The 22,918-nt window shown below is 45.4% G+C and overlaps 1 protein-coding gene across 2 annotated transcripts in view; it reads left to right on the top strand.

Moving 5' to 3' along the window:
* Nucleotides 1-22,918, top strand: part of FBXO43 (F-box protein 43) — a 337,912-nt gene that overhangs the window by 190,640 nt on the left and 124,354 nt on the right. For both annotated transcript variants that reach the window (XM_086967027.1, XM_086967026.1), the window contains exon 2: nt 15,995-17,529. In XM_086967027.1, the coding sequence (XP_086823153.1) occupies nt 16,019-17,529 (1,511 nt within the window). In that variant the 5' untranslated portion in view covers nt 15,995-16,018. The remainder of the gene's footprint in view (nt 1-15,994; nt 17,530-22,918) is intronic.

The raw sequence follows: 22,918 nt of genomic DNA, 5'->3' as shown, positions 1-22,918 counted from the left end.
ATTTCTTTGAAAACCCCGTATATGATGACAATGGAGCTTTATGACCTTTTAACTAATTTGCATGTCTTGAGATCTAGAACTGTCTGCATTAAGTTTGACTTTTACCCCATGCATGTTGGGCAGGTGTTCGATTTTGGTCAAAATGTTGGACTTGCTGTGATATTATGCCATTTGCTCGTACGGGTCATTGTAAGGCCTTCGTCCACACATCTAACGAAACACCAAATAAAATTTGTTGTAAAAACAAAATCATGTAAAGTGCTCCGATGCTCTTTGGCTGAGTTTGACCTACTTGAACATATAAAAATAAATATCAACTCAGCCTTCTATTGAATGTAAAGTAGGTTATGCCTCAAGAACGTGGCATGACATTATATGGTTATTTCAGACCTGAAGCAGAACCTAGTCTTGGAGCACGTAGGTGCCCAACATATGCACCATATGGTCTGAAGTTCGAGGTCACTGGTGAGAAATGTGGGGCATCATCCTTCAATGGAGACTTTTGAGAGGCTTCCAAGGAACAGAAGTTTGACGACCATTACCACAGCTATGTGCGGCTGTAAGCAGCCAGACGGCACAAAGAGGACCTCTTATGATGCAGGTTCCTATAAGTTTCTTTAATGCTGTTCAACAAATGATGAATACCTTCCAAAAGCTAGTTCTGCAGCTGCAACCTTACTATACTGTTTCCCAGCAGGTGCCTATGCCTCTGCTTTCTTAGCAACATAGCCTGCCACGAATAGATCAGCTATATGTTGCAGTGCCACCTCCGCAATCTTCGTTGCTACGGTAGCCTCCATCTCCTCCTGTGCAAATCTTACTTGTGCCAGTGTGCGTCCTACTCCTCAGATCGGGACCTGACCGATATTAGGAAAAGGATAGCCATCAGGTACATGAGCCAGGAGAATTTGTTCCTGCTGGTGATCCGAATGATGGTGATCATTATCAGGAGGATGATAAATGACATGGATTACAGATCTAAGGAGGCAATGAAATTGGCAAAGACACCTGCTGAATTCAGACTATCCTTACCCACGCGGAAAGAAGAAATATAGAGTGCCAGACTTGGTATCAGTGTGCCGTATTGGTCATCCCAAATAAGCATTCATCATAGAGCTGCAGGAGATCCAAAAATCCCATTGCATATTATTAAAAGTCTTCACTCTTTGTCTAGAGCTTTACAGCTACACAATATATGCAGGACATACTCTTTAATCAGAGGATGTAAGATGCATAATCAAACATGGAATGTAGGTTTAGCTCTATGACTGCAAAGTTCATCAAACACAAATTTCGCAGCCATACTGCGGCAATATTATTGGCAGATAACATAACGTGTATTTTGTAAAGCGCACGTTCACCCAGAAGGGTATCTTGGCCCTGAATAACAGAGGTTTATTGCCATATGTGACATGACATTTCTCCTCTGTAGATTTACTCTTTGAGCATAGAAGAAACAAAGTAAAAACCATTGTTAAAGAAATCAATCAATCTAGGCTTCTGTATAGCACAGCTAATCACCAGCAGGGGTCTCAAGGCACTTGGGGGTGAGGAAGTTCTGTAGATCAGTCAAAGAATCCGGTCTTGAGGTCCTTCCTAAATTGAGGCAGTGATGGTGATTGTCTGAAATGCAGAAGTCCGGGAGTTTCATGTCTTCGCAGCGTGGTAGGAGAACGATCTTCCTCCAGCCAACGTCTTGCGGATCCGTGGGATAGTGGCCAGGGCCAGTTGGGCAGAGCGGAGATGTCTGTTGGGTGTGTAGGAGAAGTGGTGGTTGAGGTATTCGGGTAGGTGTGCGCGAGGAGCTTGAAGGTGGTTCTTTTGTTAATCTGGAGCAAGTGAAGGTCTCCCAGGTGAACAGAGATGTGGCTGCGGTTTCTACAGTTTCTTTTGTTGTTTTTGGGAGGTGCTGGCTAGAGTGCATTGCTGTCGTTGAGCATGCTGCTGATGAGTGCCTTGGTGACTGTTCTCCTAGTCTCAGTGGAGATCCACTTGAAGATCTTCCTTGGAAGACTGGGCAAGTGGAAGTAGGAGGATGATACAGCGCTGATTTAGTGGTTCATTGAGAGGGAGAAGTCGAGGATGATGCCGAGGTTGAGTGCGTGGTCGTGGTGGGTAGTGGGGGGGTTCTGAATATTGCTGCTGCCATAATTGATGCCTGCAAGGAAGTCTCAAATGCAAGCACCTGCCAATTAACAGAGATGTAGTGCTTAGGATACAGAGCTGGATAAAATCCACCTCTTTCAGCACCGAGGTAGAAGTCAAAACCTCCCAAAGCCGGTTTGACTGGGGTGCTCTTTTTGAGAAATATGTTGGCGACGCCCTATAACTGTTAAAGGTGGGGAGACACTGCTTGGTCCTAGGTGCTCTCCACGATGAACTGCCTTAATTTTGTGCCTGCAGAAGATCCGCCATATAGAGGCACCTCCAGCCTGTATGGCAGACAAAGAATAAAATATTACTCTTACAATTAATCCGGATATGTCAAGGAGCAGCAGATCAACCCTACTAGCGGCCTTAGGGCAAAAAAGACAGTAGTGTCCCAGCCATGTATTTGAGACATCACCAAACCAAACTGATTCTCTAATGCTGCCTTTGCCATCCGCTCCACTTGAGCTGTGGGCGAATGGAATCTCACACTTTGCATCTGAATGGGAAAATTGGCAGCAAACCGCTGGATACTATTTGACTTGACAGTTTTAGGGTGCCTTCCACCAACATTTTGCCGCCTCCCTCCACTTCTCTGACCTCATTTTTGTTGGTTTGTAGGACTCTGAGCACTTTACCACTGCTAACCATTGATAAAGTGACTGTGCTTTCTCCCTTAAGCATGTTATAATCGACACCTTTCTGATATATTTGATTTACCTGTACCTTGTAAAGTGGTATACCATATACCCAGGCCCTGTAAATTAAATGCAACTAGTGGGCCAGAGGCACTGATTGCGCCACCCACACAAGTAGCCTTTCAAACCTGTCTCAGGCCAGTCATTGCAGGGTCTGTGTGTGCAGTTTACTGCCACTTCGTCTTGGCATTTAAAACTTCTTTCCAAGTCTTAAACGCCCCTTTTATTACATATGTCCTCCCTAAAGAAGGCCCTTGGTTACCCAAAGGGAAGAGTGCTGTGTAAGTAAAAGGTAAGACATGTTCTTTTATGTTTACATGTCCTGGTAGTGACAAACATCCTATTTTGTTGTTGACTACTCTGAGGCCTACAGGGACGGCTCCTCGTTTGGAGCGGAGAAGTGGAGCTCCTATCAACAACTCCCTCCCCCCAGAGATGAAAAATAAAATGATAATTTATTACCATGTTATTTTTATCGCCCTGTCCTGAATTGAGCGTCAGGATGGGGCGTGGTCTGCTGAGTGACAGCAGAGAGGAGTGGTGGGCAGAGGGCTCTTTGCACTTTTTAAAGTGAGCATGCATCTTTGGCCGGCCTTCTTGGGATGCCCAGCCAGACATGTGCAATTTAAACCTCTCACGCCCACCTGTCTGAAGGCAGCTGGGTTTGAGGGGAAAGTAAGTGCAGGCATCTAGTGCACTGTGGAGAGCTGATTAAGGCAAATCCCTCCAATCAGGGTGCTGCTCACAAGCTGCACGTGAGCAGCAGCAAGATTGGGCAAGGAAGTTTGTTCGTGTCCACAGCCTTGACCTCGAGAAAAAAGAGGTCTGGTGCACAGGACGTGCGAGGTTAGTGTTTTTTTTTTTTTTAAATGTACTTTACCCCTCTCCCCATAGATGCCAGCTGCCACTAGAGGCCTACCCCTCTCATAGGCTAGCATTGGTAATTCCTTAATACACTTTTAAGCTGTAATTCCTGATCAGAGAGGAGTAGCTTGTTCATGTTTCCTAGGTTTGGGATGGTCTTGATAAATCTACTCTACTGGTGAAGTTAGATGTAACATTACTGTTTTAAAAGGCCACTTTTAAAATCTTATAAATCTACAATGAATTCTGTTGGAAAGTAAAATTACGTTGCATAATTAAGGTGTTCAAATCATACACCTTCATACTGACCATTAAATGATCAACACCATTACCGTGGTCAATGCTAACTCTTGAAGAGCTCAATCAATGATTTGACACAAAACACATAAGTGTGTAAGCACTAGATACATTTGAGTTCATATATCCAAGTTACACATAAGATTGAGACAAGGAGTCTCATGGCTTTTAGAAAGTGGACATTCCTCTGCTGTTTAGCTCTTTTGTGCCTTACAGCATGTTTGGTGACAGCTGCACTTTGTGCATTTCCTCCAGAGAGCCACAAACACAGGAGGGTGAGGCTCATCTGCAGTCACCTGCATTCATGTGCATTCTGATGGTGTTTCCTGGTGAGGAAGGAATGGGAGGGCAGGGCTTGAAAAATCCAAAAATTGTTACAAGACCTGCAGGTCTAGTAACTTAAAAAATCTACTCAATCTAACTGTAATGCACTCGATCTCTGAAGAGCAAATGTGACAAGTTAAGAAGATTTAAAGCCATTTTTATTGGTCATTCACTTTTTGAGCAATAAAGATGCCTTTAAATCTTGCTATCTGTCACATTTGTTCTGCTTTCAGAGACAGAGGTAAAAAGTCAGTTTGTCTTCCTACGCGCCAGAAAGGGCAAGTAGGACCTAAAAATAGCTTGTCCTGATTAAATCTGGCTCGCAAATGCGAGCAGATTTTTCGAGCTCTGGAGGGGCTGACACACTTCAATAGGTAGGGTCCTGTTCACACACGTAACACTGATCTACCCCCCCAAATTAACCTGGCAGAATGGACTGGGCTGAAAGGGATTGACCCAAACACATTAGACACTTCTGGTCCTACACCTGAACCTCTGTCAGAAGAACTGTGCTGCTCGAAGGACTCAACTAGACTGCTAATATGAAAGGCCTGCTTTTCTGTTTGTTGCCCTGCTGCCTGCTACTCTCTGACTCTGCTGGGGTAGAGTTGGACTCTGCTTTCTTCCAAGTGATCTCCAAGGGCTTGTTTGCTTACCTCCTATTGTTTGAGTGTAGGAAAGTTCCCTTTTCGACATGGTCACCCCAACATTTTGTGCCTGATATTTGGTGTGATTTTAACTGGAAGTCCACTTGGTTCCTACTTCCTGTTCCTCCAGTACCAGATACCCTGCCCAAAACTGCAATTGCTTAGCCAATTGCCAATACCTTTAGTATCATCTGAAAGTCCCTAGTACATGGTACCCCTGGTACCTAGGGCCTGAGGTACTAAATAGGGTCCCCAAGAGCGGCAGCACAAATCGTGCCACCCTAAGGGACCCCTCACCAGGCTCATGCAAAATGCCATGGCAGGCTGTGTGTCTTAGTGCAGACAAAGGTGAAAACATGACATGGCACCCAGCCTGCGTTCCATGTTTGCTAACACTGCATGCAGTATAAGTAAGTCACCTCTACAGTAGGCCTTGCCACCCAAAGGCAGGGTGCCCTATCCTTCATGTGAAGGCATAACTGCATGACCGGACATGCCCCGGCGCTGGTCAGTTCCAAACCTACCAGTTATAGGGACCAGGGAAGCCATTTTAAAGCATGTGCTTGGATGCTGGTAAAAACGAGTTCCCCAGCTACATGATGGCTTCACTGAAAATAGGGATGTTAGATATCAAACATCTCATATCAATAAACCTGCAATGATGCCAGTGTCAGATTTAGTAATACATGCAAACAGAGGACACCTTAGAGGCGCCCCCTAAAAATCTACCAGCTACTGGTGTGTTTTCACCACTCTGCCAGCAGAGAAGAGTTTCTGACCCCAAGAGTGAGGGCCTTTGCTCTTAGGGGACTAGAAACCGAGCCATGACCTGCTGATAAGCATTCCAAAGGCATGGGAGCTTCAAAGGGCCTAACGCCTTGGGTCTCACCACTGTGGACTTCTCGGCGGCACCTGCAACATCTGTTTGCCGGCCCCATCTAATACGAACCCTCCCAGTGACAAAAACCTGACACCTGAGGTTTTGTGAAATTCTGTCTTGTCTCGTGAGGTTATGGTTCCGTCACGATTTTGGTGATGTTGTACCGTATTTAGTAAGTGCGGCTAATATGGAGTGAATTCGTCGCGTTAACTAGCGAGCTCATTACGTATTCAGAGACTTTGTTTCGAATATGGGTTCCATTTTTTCCATGCTTCCATTTTGTGTTGCCATCACGTAGGCCCGTGGGCCCGTGGAGGTAACTGAACGAACGAAGTTGCATGGGCTTCGTTGTTCATGCACTTATTACCTAGGCCTCTTCTTGACTCTTGAGTGAGCTGTAAGAAACTGACCTCGCTAAGCCAATTTCTTTGGTTGATCGTTGTCTGAGATTGCCAATCAATGTTCAGGACATTGTTAACTTTTAGGTTCTTTACACATGCTTTATCTTGCTCGCTATCTGTCATTGTTTCCTTTTCTATGCTCTTTCATTACATGCATTGTGCTTTCAATTATGAGTTTGTCCGGCTTGTGGAGATTGAATTTGGGACATTCCTAATAATTAACTGGTGGGTTGGGGCATTGTAAACTGAGGTTGTTGCTATGTGATACTTTGTTTGAGAATGTACCTTATTGGTTAGAATTTTGCGCAGTGGGTGTGCATTCGTAATGTGAATTTTGGCATAAAAAGGGATGTCTTGCCTTACAAAATTGAACAGTTTCCTGAGTTGTACACAGTGTTGTATTTCTAGGACTTCTGTTACTAGCTGCAGCTAATAAACTTGGACTCTGACGCCACCCAGAAGTATTCCGTGTCTCTGTATACCAAGACAGGTGAATCCGAAGACTTTGGGCATGCCCCTGGCGCCGCTGGGTTTAAAAACCCGGTTCTTCACACTGAAGACACCTCTGCTTCCGTCGTCCCGAGCTCGTTGAAAAGAGGACCACAGGTCGGGGGCATTGTGAGGTCTCAGTCGAATGTCCCCAAAGTCCAATACTGTAGTATCTGTTCACGAAGACCGATCCCCATCGACTTTCATTGGGCACCGAAGACTGTTTTGCACCACTGCACCCAGCCGTCCTCGTGCTGCTGCCTTGGACCTTGCACCATACTCACCTCAAGTCCTGGAGGGTGGTCTCGTAGGTTTCTGCAAAGTTCACATATGCCATATTTATATCCATGCCATATTTTATTCCATGCAGCCTCAGAAAAATGCACTATGTGTTGGCTGTATAAATGCAAAAGTATTTCCCTCGGAAAACGTACTTGCCTGATCATATTGTTTCTCATGCTGAAACCCATTTAAAGAGATGTTATTTTTATAAATTGGTGTGGCTATTCTCATTGAGTTGTGTGCATCATTTATTGATTATTGTGTGTATTTGAAGATGTCAAACACTCCTCTCTGATAGGCCTAAGGCTGTTCGACCACCCTGTTCACTAGAAGAGCACTTTGGGATTTCTAGAGCAAGCCACTGTCCACTCATAAGGGAATATTTGGACTGCTTTCACAGAACATCTCTATTTTTATTAAATATCAAAGACTTGAGACTTAGGCATATCAAAGTCTCTACCCCTGTGCCCGGATACTTGCAACACGGGTGTCAACGTATCTCATGGCTGCGTTTAGCAGAAACTGCGCATCTGACCGGTTGTAAGAGTAAAATTGGTGCATCACGTCAGAACCAGTGCTTTGCATCCAGAGATCGACGCTGCCACGGCTTGGTGAGATTGACGAATCCCCTCAACTGTGTGGCAGAATCTGGCACATTGCTTGACATCGGCATCTATCTTTGGAATTAACGCCGCGTCTTAATTGCACAGAGAAGATCGATGCATCCTGCTGCTTGCGACCAGGAAAGGTACTTTGTTCACCGGACATGCGTGGTTCCTGTAGCCGGCCGGCGCTCCATCGCGGTTGGCCTGTACATTGACATTGCCCCAGTCCAGTTCGACCTAAAGAAACCTTGTTGGCGCTCCTTGCTTCTAAATGCTTTACTGTATTTATTTCTTCAAAATTCAATATCTCAACTTCTACTAATTGGATGTTTGTTGTTTTGGTCTTGTATTACTCAGATAAATATTCTCTATTTTCAAATACTGTTGTAGAGTCTTTTTTGGTGTTTTCACTGTGTTACTGTATGAGTTATTGCACAAATACTTTAAGCATTGCTTTCTCACTTAAGGGGCCTACTTTTTTCCAAGCTCCAGAGGGTCACAGGATAATTTAGGATTCGTGTTGTGGCTTGCCTGACTAGGATTGTGGTCCCTACTTGGACATGATGTATACCTTTGCCAACTGGAGACCTAATTTTCAAATCTGGTTTCTATTACAGACCGGATAAAAATTGTGTAAACAACACACACACCTTGTTTCTATCTCACAAAATAACAAGACTTGAAATCTTCAAGAATTACAGCGGGGGGACCTTTTCCTCCTCAAATGAGCAATCAAGAGTTCTTAAGATCCAAAGAAACCTCATCTTTTACTTCGAATTTGTTTGGTGAGAAAGAAGATTGAGATCAAGGGTGATCCTAGACATCTGGAAACTCAGCAAGTTCTTGCGGAAAAACTGTGCTTTTGGATGGTATCCCTTCAAAAACGTTTTCTGTTGCAACAGGGAGGAACATTCCTCCGCTTCCCAGATCATAAGAGGCTTACTTTAATATGCTTGTGCACCCAACCCTCAAGCAGTATGTGCAAGTCTCAGTAGCTACGAGGTGCACTCAGTTTCCAAGCAGTTTATTTCAGCATGAAATCTGCCCCTTGAATATTCACAAAGTGTTTGGTCCCCTTGGTAGCCTTATTTCGTAGTCTGAGCTCCCTGGTGTTGCCATATATGAAGGATCAGCTAGTGAAATCCCCCTTGGTGGAGGAAGCCTGGCCTGCTACTCAAACTGGAAAACCTTCTACTGATCCTGCTACAATGATTTTATTTGTGCAGGCAATCCTGGGCACATAGCTCGACATAGAACAGCAGTCAGTGTAGCTCCTCGCAAAACTGTGGCTGCTGGTGCAATACATTTTGTCAGAACAAGTCACTGCTAGACTTTGTGTCATCGGCATAGGACTCATTTATAGACGGTGGAATGGAATGAGACCAATCCACAGGCACTAGAAATCCAGTAGCAGCAGGATCGTAGGTTGATGCCATACGCGTTTCTCTGTGCTTAAACGGACTCTGCTGTGGTGGAAATATCAAGAAACCCTAAACACAGCGATCCTATTTTTACCTCCAAGAGCCATGATCTTTATGACCGATTTCTCCATGAAAAGTTCGGGAGCTGACGTGCAGGAGCCATCTACAAGGTGTCTGTGGTCAGAGACCGGGAAATCTCTCTACATAAATGTCTTTGAACTGGGTCATCCAGTTGGGTCTGTAAGCATTTGTGCCAAAGTTGACAAACCATGTCATTCTGATTGGTCAAACATGATCACTACGAATTACATCGCCAAATAGGGAAGCACTAGATCCGCATTCTGTTAGGAGGCACAACTGTTACGGGACTGGGCAATAGCGAACAGAGTAAATCTCTCCGTGGGACATCTGGTATGGATGCAGAAGTATGTGCATGCCCCCAGCCGCTCCCTTTCAGATTGTCATAAGCGGGATCTCCACCAAGAGCTGCTTCAGCGAATCTTCTGTAATTGTGGTTATCCAAGCAGACGCCATGTCATCGTTCGGAAGGAACACACATACTCCAAACTACGGCACTTCTTGAGCTGGTACTTGCTTATAATCTTTTACCTGTCGAAGACAGATGAGTAGTGATGCAATTTTACACATTAAAGCCCTGAAGAAGTCCCGGTTGGACGAAACTCGTTGGCTACTGTTTACTGATATGGCTTTTAAAAGAGATAACAAGACGAATAAAGGTTTATTGAAAAGAAGAAACATTTATTCCGACTGTGCCATTGGACAGGAATATTGTTCTCATGTTTGACAAAGAAATATATGCATGAAATAGTTGCTTTCTGAAGTCTTTCATCAATAATTTGTGTATGCTGAACCATCACTCTATCCCCATAGCGCCTGTTTGCCACCCTTCAGAAGAAATTTGTTTGCTTTTGAGCAAGCAGTTACTGGCAAAACACATCCAGGGGCAAAGCCTTCTTAATGACCTGGTCAAACGTTTTTGCCTATTCCTTTGCTCAGATTACCCATATCCTCAGAGTATTGCGGAATGCCAAGATCAATTCATGTTTGCGGATACGGATATCATGAGTGTAGCTACGCTGGACAGCCACACCAAAATTTGACATACTTATTCCACTTGGGAAAACGAAGGCCTTAATTGCACCTTAGAGTCATTCTGGCTGCAATATCGGGGGTTAGAAGGTATAGTGATTCTACAGCCTTGTTCTTCGTTTTCCTCAAACAGTTCATGAAAGCAATTCAGGCTTTTTCCCACAGTCCAACAATCTCCGATTCCATGGAAACCCAACACAGTAGTCAATAAACTTATGCTACTGCCCTCAAACCTCCATTCATAAGGTGGAATTCTAAGGTCGTTCATGGAATGCTGCACTCTTCTTGACCTTGGAATTCAGAAGAAGAGTGGGGAAAGCCAAGCCTTTACAATAAAATAACTTTATCTGCATTTAAAGAGGGTCAAATTTGCCCTGAGCACTACCCCAAAGTTCACAACTAAGGTTTCTTCAAACTTCCATTTGAATGAGCTTCTTCTACTTCATTATTCCTTTGTAAACCCTTTGACATTGGCTGAGAGAGCACTGCACTTGCTTGGTGTTCGAAGGTCACATTGTCGGAACCAAGGATTGAAGAACATTTGATCAACTTTGTCTCTTTTGACTGTAAAGCAGGGGACACCCTCTGTCTAATCAAGGCACTGCCCTTGGGCTCTCAGCCTGCATCCCTTTCTTCCACACGAAAGCTAATTACCCCTCTTGAAGGTAGGATGACGGCACATTTCACTAGATGTCTCTCTTACGCTGTACGCTATGTGAGAGTAAAGTTAAAGCTTTTGCGCACCTACAGAGCAGACACATGTTCAGCTGTACCGCACAAGTGATGGAGTTGAATATAGCAACTGATTCTTCAGTGGGCCAAGCAGTCCTGGCAGCCTATTTCATTGATAGTGAGCCTGCTTCCCACTGCTGGATACTTGATACAATGCTCACTATTATGATTCAAACATCTGAATCTCTGAAAGATCAAAAGCTGGAGAAAAAAATTAATTACTTGCATGCAACTCATTTTCTCCAGCATTGGTATTTCAAAGATTCACATGCAACCCTCCCTTCTCCCTGGTCAGAGACTCCCTGGCTATTCTTGGTATACTTCACACATGTGCTATGAAATCTGAGCTTTGGTGACCACTAGTGGGGCAGAGAGCTCAGCACATCCACCACACTCTCTGAAGTTTGGGTTGTTTCAAATAAAGTGGGCGTGCTACTAAACAAACTCTTGGGGCAATGACTAATTTAATGCTCTTTGTTGCTATTTTAAAAGTACAGAGTATTCCCAGCTTCACAAGGGGGAATAATTCAAACATGTGAATGTATGAAAGATGCCAGTGTTGGTGAGCTGGAGTTACAGGTAAACAATTAATGGTTACTCCTCCAGTTAGGTACCCAGCTCCATAAGGGAACATTGAACTATTTTGTTTTTCTTAAGAATCCCATTTTTAGTCTCAATCAATTTGCCCGAAGATTAGGCTATTTTATCTTTTGGGCAGCCTAGCATTGTTTTCCACATAGAAAAATCTTCTTTCTCCAGAGGGTGACAGGATATGAGGTGGGGCAGTTATAATGGTGTACGAGGCAAAACTGCAGGAATCCCAACTGTGCATACAGCAGTAACATTAGATGCTGCTCCAGAAGAATAAAGTGGTGTGTTTTTAAAAGTGAGATTGAGCTTAAGCCACTGGATCATCACCATGTCACAGATGATTGTGAGAAGTGTAAATGTTTTGAGGACTGTACTGTACAATCTATTGCACACCCTGAGAATATGGTGCAACATCTTGAAAATGCTGCGAAAGCCTCTACGTGTTATATTCCTTGGCATCATCCATTAGCACATAATGTTGATGAGAAACCAATTATTTGCGGTTTATTTGATACTGAGGTTCTGGAACGCACATCAAAGTTAAATGTAAAAACGTGTTTGTAGAGTGAAGGTCATTGAAGAGTTCCTACTGAAGGAATGCTGGGAATGGAACTGGATGACCTAGGTAATAGAAGTTAGTGTCTCAATATACTGCTGTCAAGAGAAATATCAGTTTTAATTGAGGATCTGTTTGTATTTTCCCTGTACTCCAAACTATCCCGGGACAGGTCTAAGTCTGAATACTTGCACATTCCATGCCTCCTAAATCCTATTTGGCTATGAGGTATTCTGTGATTATGTAATGTCAGCCTGAATTAGGCATTTTTCAGAGATTACTGATGCCGTAAATATTAAATCCTACACCTCAAACAAATACCATTTGAAATAATGGTCAATCCTCCTGCTAATTTTTGCTTATGACTGCCTTTGCACAATTGTGAAAGTCCTCCGTTCTGATGGACAAGGAAGATACAGTCTAGAAGAGTCAAGGTTAGACAACCTATCGGAATGCTAACATTTTCTTTTTCTAGTTATCAGAACTCAAAAATGCCTCTGTTCGATAGCTTGAAATCATCAAAGACTTAGGAAACTCTACAGATGAAACCTATAGCTAATGTATTTGCATGCAGAAGCATGCTTGAATGCACACTTCGTTGCTCCATTGTGATATTCAGGGATAACAGATTGAGCTGCCCTAGAACGGCAACTTTGTTTTCACTTACTACTGCTGAGTTGTTAGAAACTGGAAGAGACACACAAATGATGGATGGAATGCGGAACACATCAGACATTCACCATCATTCAAGAGATCTGGGTTAAATCCATTGTATTTTACTCACCATGCCACCCCAGTTTACACCCAGCCATATGCAAATCAGTCTTGACCCTGCCCCTCATGGGAACAGCCCAGTCTGAACTGCCAAGCTAGGTCCTCCCTGGGTTAGAAACCAGCATCCTGGGACCGGTGTCGGGGTATCGCCACTCATTAGCCAGGCTAGCTCGAATCCACTGGCACAGTAAGCCCAGGATCCACGTCTGGGCACACCCAGGGCACTTAGGAAGAGAAAGCAAAAGACACACAAATGGTCCCTGGATTCTTGTTTATGGTCCAGGGAGGACCTGGCTTGGCAGCTTGGACTGGACTGTTCCCATTAGAAGTGGTATCAAGACTAATTTACATATGGCTTGGTCTAACCTGGGGTGGCATAGTGAGCACAAGAGTGATGGATTTGACCCACATCTCTTGACTGGGGGTGAATGTTTGATTTGTTCCGCATTCCGTCCATCATTTCTGTGTCTTCTGTTAGAAACTGGAGCACAGGAATGATGATGCAAATTCTGTCGACCAGACTCCAGCTCTGCAACAAATAGAGACTGATCATCTGTCCCTATTTTAAAGCCGATGTGTGCTACTAGGCGTATAAATGTGAAAGGAACAAATGACGGACCGAATGCAGAACAATGCAAACATTCTCCCCCAGTCACAAGGATCTAGGTTTAATCCATTGTTCTTTTGCTGACCACGCCACCCCATTTTGGATCCAGCCAATGCTAATAAATCTTGACCCTGTCCATCATTGGAACAGTCCAGCCCGACTGCCAAACCAGGCCCAACCTCAATGGATTTAGGCCTAGATATTTGTACTGGGGTGAATGTATGACACTGGTCGGCCTTCTGTTAATCAACTGTTCTATTTGCATTTGACACCCAGAGTAAGCATGGGCGAATTTTGCGAATCTCGCGTTCGCGAATTTTGCGGATTTGCGAACTCGCAATCCGCAAAATCCGCGAATTTGCGGATTTTTTTTTTTTTTGTGTTCGCCCGTGTTTCTGCCAGTTCGCGAGGGTTTTTACAATTTCGCAATTTGCGAACTTACCTGTCGGGTCGCAAGTTTTGCGAACTTGTTATTTCTACGTGTCCAGCCTGTTTGGGACACTCTTCTTCATCACTGCCACTCTGTCACCACTGCCACTCTCTGACTACTCATGCCACCCTCTGGCCCACCCATGCCACCCTCTGTTTCATCACCACACCCTCTGGTTGTCCAGTGTACATTATTTTCGGCAAAGCAAAGCACACCTTCCCTGCCTCAAGTGACCTGAATTAATTTGGGGCTGATTAATGTGTCACAGAATATTTTTTTAGCTGGCACCTGCTTCCTTAGTGCGCCCTGATTAGTGATCTTTTGCACTTGCTAAGTGCTTTCACTGTTGCAAAATTAGTTACAACACCTGCCCTGCCCCAACTGACAATAATGAATTAGGGGCTGATTAATGGATTTTAACTTCCAGCCTGGCTCCTGCTTGTCTCCCTTAGCTGTAATTCAGGACCTTTGTGGCATATGTGTAACTATTCTGAGGTTCAGAGCAGGGTCACATAATAGTTGCAACTGGCAACTGAACTCTGGAGGGGCCCCTCAGGAAGCACTACAGGAAATGGCTACTAATGATGAGCCTGAACTTTTGAACCTGGTAAGTAGTTTCAGTTTTGCTAAGATCGTATTTCTGCAATTTAGCACTTATTCGCGGGGCGCGAAGTTGTACTGGGAAGCCGCGAACTCACGCGAACAGTGCGAGCAAAATCCGCTGCTCGCGGATTTTGCGGGAGATTCGCGAATCTCGCGGATTGCGAATTTCCCGAAAATCCGCAAAATCCGCGAGCGAAACGGATTTTCCGCCCATGCTTAACCCAGAGTGGGACGGGTATACCCAGATGTGGGTCCTGTTCTCTACATGCCATTGGAGTAAAGCTAGCCTGGCTGATAAGGGGTGAAACGCTGAAACCGGTCCTAGGATGCTTGTTTCCAGTCCATGGAGGACCTAGCCTGGTAGTTCGGGCTAGACTGTTCCCATTGGGAGCAGGGTCAAGACTGATTTGCATATGGCTGGGTTCAAACTGGAATGGCATGTGGAGCAAAAACACAATGGATTTAGGCCCAGATCTCTGTACTGGGGTGAATGTTTGACATTGTCCAACATTCTGTCCATCAATTGTTCTTTTTGCACTAGGCAGATAAAAGCAAAATAGTAATCTTCCTTAGATAACCAGCACAAATTTAACACTAAGTATAGAAGTGTTTCACTTGTGAAAAACAGTCCATCTGGCTTACTTTCGTCAATGCCGCTACCTTTGCTCCTGGGCATCAAAAAGTATGATGTTCCAGACGGTGGTATATTTTCTTTACCCTTACTTGGTGGTCTGGATCAGAACAAACCTCAGGAGCCTCCAACTAGCATTCAGCGCTCACCAACATCGGAATTTTCCACCAATATTGAAATGTCCCAGTTAGTTTATTGCCACAGTCCCAAAGATAAACAAACTCTCTACCCCGTTGCATTGTTTTATGGGTTGTTGAATCTGATCCCATTCTACCTAGGATGGGGTATAAGGAAATCAGGCTCAGGAAAATTAATTTCTGGTATCTTTGATACCCAGGAGTCTTTGTTCTCTCTCTTTCACAACACCTACTGATCTCATTTGTGAACAAATGCCATTGTCCATTCAAGCGTGTTGAAAAATACTGACAGGATGCGATAGGTGCTCCCTACAATCCACGTCTTCCCCTAATCTTGACAAAGAACCGATTTCAGACAGTTGTGATGCACGGGTAGGTGCAGTATCTGCGTGTTAGGGTAAATTATAACACTTTAAAGTGACAGCAATTTTTTAAGGAAACTTTTTTCTATCAGACCCTCAGTCAGGCAATTACTAACCAGTTAAAAATGGGCACAGGCAAGCACTTGCTATACTAAATTCACCATGAAGGTATTTTCCCTTTCAAGCTAATATGTTATGATATATTTACTTAATGTACAGCCACATTATATGAGAGGAAATCCCTCCGTTCTTCTTTGTAAATGGAGAATGACACACGAGGGGTGGGTAGGAGGGCATTCTGTCGCCATGAACTGGGAGATATTTTGGTTTTGGAATTTGTAAATTATGATGAACATCTGGTTTGGTCATATATTTATGCATGACACATGTTTTTCACTTTCACAGATTTCAAAAGGGAATAAAGCAAAGATGATGGAAAACTCCTCCAGTCAACCTCTCCGTCGAATTGAGGACTTGGAGTCTCCAGACATTAATAGAAAATTAAAGGCTTACGGAGACACAAGTTCTGCTTCATTATCAGTAGACAGTGGCTACAGTGAATCTCTGTGCACTACAAGTTTTGATAATAGTGATGTACACGAGGTCGCACAGGGAGCCAACATTTCCCCACTCCACAAACATACTGATTATGTGCAACCAAGTTCAAAATTGACTGCATTATCTCCCATTAAATCTGAAAAATTGTCATTCGATGTTTTGGATATAAATGAAGCAAAGGTAAACTCAACAGATCTATGCGAAACACCTAAAGTAACTAAACTAAATGTTTGCCTAAGAAGGAGATTGCTTCTGTCCAAAACTGCTTCAAGTGTAAGTGTGGATTATTTCAATACACCCGGTGAGCTGACCTGCAGGAATAGAAGACAAAACCCTTCACATCACATACCCAGTGTTGAACAAAGTCTTTTAGCCAGTTTTAGTGATTCACCTCTTGATATTGATTATAAACCTGTTGCTACAAGCACTTTAAAAACGGAGGAACCTAATGCTTTTTGTCAAAAAAGAAGACTTGCTTTTGCTCAGCAAAGAACATCCACAGTTGATGATTTAAAACGTGATGAAAACTTGTTAATGAAAGTCGAATGCAATTCTTCACCTCAGCGAAGTATTGACAGTGATAACTCTATTCTCAGCCTTACAAGAGTTAATCTAGTGAACCCTGGTGACGAACTTCTCAAAACACCAGAATACAGCAAGATATCAGAAACTGATCATGAGGAGTTTTTTACACCAATTAGTAATCTTGCAGCACATTTTAATTTTCATTTATCAAATTTTATCACTCCACCAATGGGTCAAATTGATTTGGATGACTCATCTACAAGGGAAGATAGTGCATTTGCTTCACTTAGTCTGGACAAATCACAAGACTCGTTAACAGACCACGATGGTTCGTTTCAAGAACTTGTTCGAAAATGCAATGAGACCCCAAGAGGTTTGTATACCAAAACCAGGGTCAGAACTCTTGAAAGATCTAAAAGATTATCTACTCTCAGTGAACGAGGCTCTCAGTCTGAAGCGGAAGATGACATTGCTAAAACGGAAATAATTAACTTGCAGTACAAATTGAGAGAATTAAAAGATACTGTTGAAGAAGAATCTGATCATTCTATGACTGAAAAGGATAATGCACCCTCACTTTTGAAATATGATGATTTATTGGGAACTCCTGCGTTACGAATAGTCTACGAAATGTTCATGAGGAGCAAACGAAAAAGACCAGAGGAGACCACTGTACATGATCTTTTGGGACATGTCGAAGGATCAGAAATTTGTAATTCTGAAAGTATTCTCACGCGACTTATTGGCAGGAAAATGGGCCTTGATAAAATAGATATTTTAAAAGAATTAAAATGCAGAAATTTAAAGCACGTTCTTGCTATGATATTGGGTGTCTTAAATGTGGAAAGCATATGCAGGTAAGAAAGCAACATCTTTTCAGATTGTAGAATAGGAAACCTTTTTTTTTTAAATCTGATTTCAGTTGCTCTTTGTACCTAGGACGCTCTCGCCGCATTATCAAAACATATTAAAGTCAACTTGTGGTTAGTCCTAAAATACTCTACTTTTCTGGTATTGTAGTAGGATTTTGGCAAACTTTGTTTTAGTCATGATTGTACATGTGTGCACATATTAGTGTATATTTGCCTTAGATTTGGTTTGTTTCATTTACATTTTGCTGAGCAGAGAGGGTTTTTTAATATCTACGTTATAATCGCCCCAATCTGCAGACAAACCAGGGTTCATAATGTTTTCAAAATTCTCAGTTAATGATTATTTTTGTTTCATGGGATTGTGTTTTTCTTTCATAGGATTATATTTTAGGTTTGCCTGTTTTCCTTAGTTTCAAATGTGGTGTTATTATCAGTTATAATTAGATGGTTTACAGCTCAGCGTTTGTGATTTTAGCAATAATTCAATACTTTCGCTTGTGATATATAAGAAGGTAAACATGAAAGAACCGCATTCACCACTAAGGGAAGAGTTACATGTGTTAAAGTTTTGGCATAAGACCACAATCGGGTGTCTAATAAAAAAGTTGCTGAGTCCTCGCATGTTTGTCTGAGGAGCTGACTACATGTGACGGAACAGTGGATGAGAGTCTGTCTTTATACCATCGACAATGCAGTATATCACAGTAGTGAAGGAAGAAAAGAAAAATGGAGACCGCAATGGAACAATAACACTAATCTGTCCAACTTGGGTAGCCTCCCCACCTGCTCCCCTCCAGTACCCAAAAAGAGAAATAAAAAGAAAAGGAAATATCAATGTGCACATTCCACATTAATGGTCACTGCAGGTCTTTTTCAACATATGGGGGCTAGCATGACTCCGATAACTCAACCGTGCAGTGTAGAGCAGTAAGCTAGGTTACCGTGCCTATCCCATACGTTCACATTTCCACATCTGCATGCTGTGGGTCTTTGAGAGTGCTGTTCATTTCGGAAATGATGTACTATAGTGTCCTAGTGGGGGCTATAGGTATCTTACACAGCTCTAAAGTGTCTTCCTTACGTAGTGCGAAACGCGCGGCCTGAGTATGTGGGTCAAACGATTGCCATCATCTGGTGATTAAAAGTCTTGCCACTATCAACCTCCGTTCAAGAAATCGGGATGTGACCTTGTGCCTCTTGCTCCTTGATCCCTAATATACACTCCTCCCACGTGTGTAAGTGCACACCGTGCAGGCAGTAAGAGTGGAGTTGAGGACATGCCTGTAGCATACGAAGGAGGTCGGCGTCTGGTAAATAACATCTGGGCAGTATGTGTCTATTCATTTATATTATCTATTCATTTTTGTCGGTGTGAGATAGGCTCATAGGGTTGTCTAGTATCAGATGAGGTGGAAGCTGGCATTCCGAGGGACGTGGATCGGACACTCCAGCAAAGAGGCCCACTTTATCTGTACATGGACGAGCCAGTTCCTCCTCCTTGCATTGCCTCAGCGGTGTGAGAGTTACTGCTGTATGTTGGCAGAGGGAAGCTGCAAACCATCTCCTGTGGTGCCGACCTGTTCCCATAACATGTAGATAGTGAGGTGTATGGAAGGCTCCCTCATCATGTCTCTCCTCCCCCATTTGCCGCTCAGCGCTGCAAATAGCAAGATATGGAACAGAAAAAGCCCTGGAGGTAGTCCCTCTTCCTCTGTCAGTTTATCATATAGCACCAGCTCGCCATCTGGATAGACGTCCCCCAGGATATGCATACCAGCGGCAAGTCAAGCAACAATCTCTGCTGATGAGGTGCTAATTTTGCCTTTGGTGTGGCCAACAATGGCAGTGCTGGCGCGTAGTGGATCATGTAAGGTACAGGCAACATCGGTAGCACTTGAATGCAACCCCGAGAAGTAGAGACTCCGGTGGCTTTCCACTTGCGCAGGAATAAGTCAAAGCACTGCTGGAGAGTTGGTCCAGGCCGGGGACAATGTGGCGGTGTCTGAGAGCTGCTCCCATGCTACCCATTTAGCAGCAGACTATATAGAGGTAAGATAGCACTACATATTACGAGTCTGCCCAGACCCGTAGGTAGGTTCATTTTTACCAGTGCCACTCTGCACCAAGACCTTTTCAAAATAAACTCTTGCATGATTCCATCAAATCAATCAATCAATAGAATTTGTATAGCGCGCTACTCAACCGTAAGGGTCTCAAGGCGCGGAGGGGGTGGGTCGCTACTGCTCGAACAGCCAGGTATGTGAGTTGTTTCCTGAAGGAGAGATGGTCCAGGGTCAGCCGTAGGTGAGTGGGGAAGGAGTTCCATGTCTTGGCAGCCAGGTAGGAGAAGGATCTTCCTCCGACGGTGGATTTGCGGATTCGTGGGACGGAGGCGAGGGCGAGGCTGGCAGATCGGAGCTGGCGGGTGGGTGTGTAGAATGTGAGGCGGCTGTTGAGGTACTTCGGGCCTGTGTGGTGGAGAGCCCTGTGTGCGTGGGTGAGGAGTCTGAACGTGACGGGGAGCCAGTGCACGTCTTTCAGGTGGGCAGAGATGTGGCTGTGGCGAGGGATGTCCAGGATGAGTCGTGCTGAGGCGTTCTGAATGCGCTGGAGTCTTTTCTGGAGTTTGGCTGTGGTTCCAGCGTAGAGGGTGTTCCCGTAGTCCAGACGGCTGGTGATAAGGGCCTGGGTGACCGTCTTCCTGGTTTCGGTGGGTATCCAACGGAAGATCTTTCGGAGCATGCGCAGGGTGTTGAAGCAGGATGACGAGACGGCGTTGACTTGCTTGGTCATCGTGAGGGAGGAGTCCAGGATGAAGCCCAGGTTGCGTGCGTGGTCCGTTGGCTTGGGTGCGGTGCCCAGGGTAGGGGGCCACCAGGAGTCATCCCAGGCAGAGGGAGATGGTCCGAGGATGAGGACTTCCGTCTTGTCTGAGTTCATTTTCAGACGGCTGATCTTCATCCATTCCGCTATGTCTTTCATTCCTTCCTGGAGTTTCGCTTTGGCGGTGACGGGGTCGTTGGTGAGGGCGAGGACCAGCTGGGTGTCGTCGGTGTAGGAGTTGATGTTGAGGTTGTGTTGACCTGCGATGGCTGCGAGGGGGCTCATGTAGACGTTGAAGAGGGTGGGGATGAGTGAGGATCCTTGCGAAACGCTGCAGATGACTTCGGTGGCCGCGGATCGGAATGGGGGGGTAGGCGGGCTCTCTGGGTTCTTCCGTCGGAACGAGATGATCCACTCCAGGGCCGCTCCTTGGATTCCGGTGTTGCTGAGGCGCTGTATCAGGGTACGGTGTCGAAGGCTGCTGAGAGGTCCAGGAGGATGAGGGCAGCAGTTTCCCCGTTGTCGAGCAGGGACCTGATGTCGTCGGTGGCTGCGATGAGGGCGGTCTCGGTGCTGTGGTTTGCTCGGAAACCGGACTGTGAGGGGTCGAGGGATCCGTTGGTCTCGGAAGGCGGAGAGTTGTCTGTTGACGGTCTTCTCGATGACTTTGGCTGGAAAGGGGAGGAGCGAGATGGGGCGGTAGTTCTTCAGGTCCGTGGGGTCCGCGGTGGGTTTCTTCAGGAGGGCGCTCAGCTCGGCATGTTTCTCACTCTATGGGAAAGTGGCGGATGCGAAGGAGCTGTTGATGATGTTCCGGAGTTGGGGTGCGATGATGGAGTCGGCTTTGTTGAAGATGTGGTGTGGGCAGGGGTTGGTAGGGGAGCCGGAGTGGATGGTGTTCATCAGGCGGGTGGTGTCTTCGGTGCTGACAGTGGTCCAGGTGCAAAGGGTGGTGGTGGGGGGGCGCTGGTTCGGTGGTTGGGTGCGTGGTCAGTGAGCGGAAGCTGTTGTGTATGTCGGCGATCTTGAGGTGGAAGAACGAGGTGAGAGAGTCGCAGAGGTCTTGCAAGGGTGTGATGTCGTTGTTGTAGGCGCTGGGGTTGGAGAGCTCTTTAACGATGCTGACGAGTTCCTTGCTGTTGTGGGTGTTGTTGTCCAGTCTTTGAATGTTGTCGTCTTGGTGGTGCGGATCAGCTGGTGGTGGTTGCGGGTGGCGTTCTTGAGGGCGGTCATGTGTTCTGCTGTCTGGTCGTGGCGCCAGGCTTTCTCGAGGGTGCGGCAGGTTTTCTTGGAGTTTTTGAGGTCGTTGGTAAACCACGAGGCTTTCCTGCTGCCGGGTCTGCTGGGAGGGTTCTTCAGTGGTGCGAGGTCGTCGGCGCAGTTGGTGAGCCACTGAGTGAGATTGCGGGCTGCTTTGTTGGGGTCCGTCGTGCTGGTGGGTGGGTTCTGGCTGAGGGCGGTGGCGAGCTGGTCGGCGGTGATCTTGCTCCAGCTTCTGCGGGGAACCTGTTGCGGGTGGTGGTGGGTCGTGGTTCTCCTGAAGTTGAAGTGGACGCAGCTGTGATCAGTCCGGTGGAGTGGCTGAAGGAGATGTGCTTGCTGGAGGAGAAGACGGGGTCAAGCGTGTGGCCGGCGTAGTGGGTGGGGGTGGTCACCAGTTGCTTGAGTCCGATGTTAGGGAGGTTGTCCAGCAGGGCGGCGGTGTTGCAGTCCTTGTTGTTCTCCAGGTGGAAGTTGAGGTCCCCTAGGAGGATGGACCTCTGATCTAAAGTTGGGAGGTGCGAGGTATAGTGCTAGGTTAGTGAAGAAATTGAGTAGCTGAGGCAAGAGAACCATTTTGTGCAAAGCTACCCAACCGATGATGGACAACGGAAGTGTGCACCAGAATGACATTTGGATCCGAGGTCAGTCGTCACCCTGGTAAGATTACGTCCAATAAGTTAGCTGCTTGAGGGTATATCCCGACCCCCTAGGTTGTGGAACATGCTGCGTTGCCACATTTCTGGGATCCCACTAAGGGCAAATGTGGGATTGTGGTATGAAGGGGTAAAAATAAACGAGCAGGATTTGGCCCAGTTAACCTGCAAGCCAGAAATGGCTGCGCATTCAGTGAGAATCTGGGCTAGGCCAGTGAGTTCTGATCTCATGCCTCAAATATAGAGGAGGGGATCATCAGCAGAGACTGCGAGTTTCGCCTCCCAATGGCATTCCTCATTCCTCGTCCTGGGCCCTGATAGCTATAGCAAATGGCTCTATGGCCAGAGAAAAATGTAGTGGAGGTAGTGTTCATCCCTGGCTGGTGCCTATCGGGATAGAGTCAGAGATATAGGAGGTTGTTTCAACTCTGGCCAGCGGTTTAGTGTAGAGCAATTTATTCAGTCTGAGGAGGCGGCCTCCCAGTCCATTGCGTGATAGTGTGTCAAATAGAAAACCCCATTCCAGCGAATCGGAGGCTTTCTCGAGGTCTAGCACCAAGCATCCAGAGTGTGGCTAATGATATATGGATTATTCTGAGAGCGGAACAATTGCTGTAGATTCAGCTAGGTGTTTC

This window comes from Lissotriton vulgaris, chromosome 4_1 (genome assembly GCF_964263255.1).
Source record: "Lissotriton vulgaris chromosome 4_1, aLisVul1.2, whole genome shotgun sequence".
In the NCBI taxonomy this organism is placed as follows: Eukaryota; Metazoa; Chordata; class Amphibia; order Caudata; family Salamandridae; genus Lissotriton; species Lissotriton vulgaris.
Note: the sequence above shows the minus strand (reverse complement) of the source record. Positions and strands in the feature narration are given on the sequence as shown.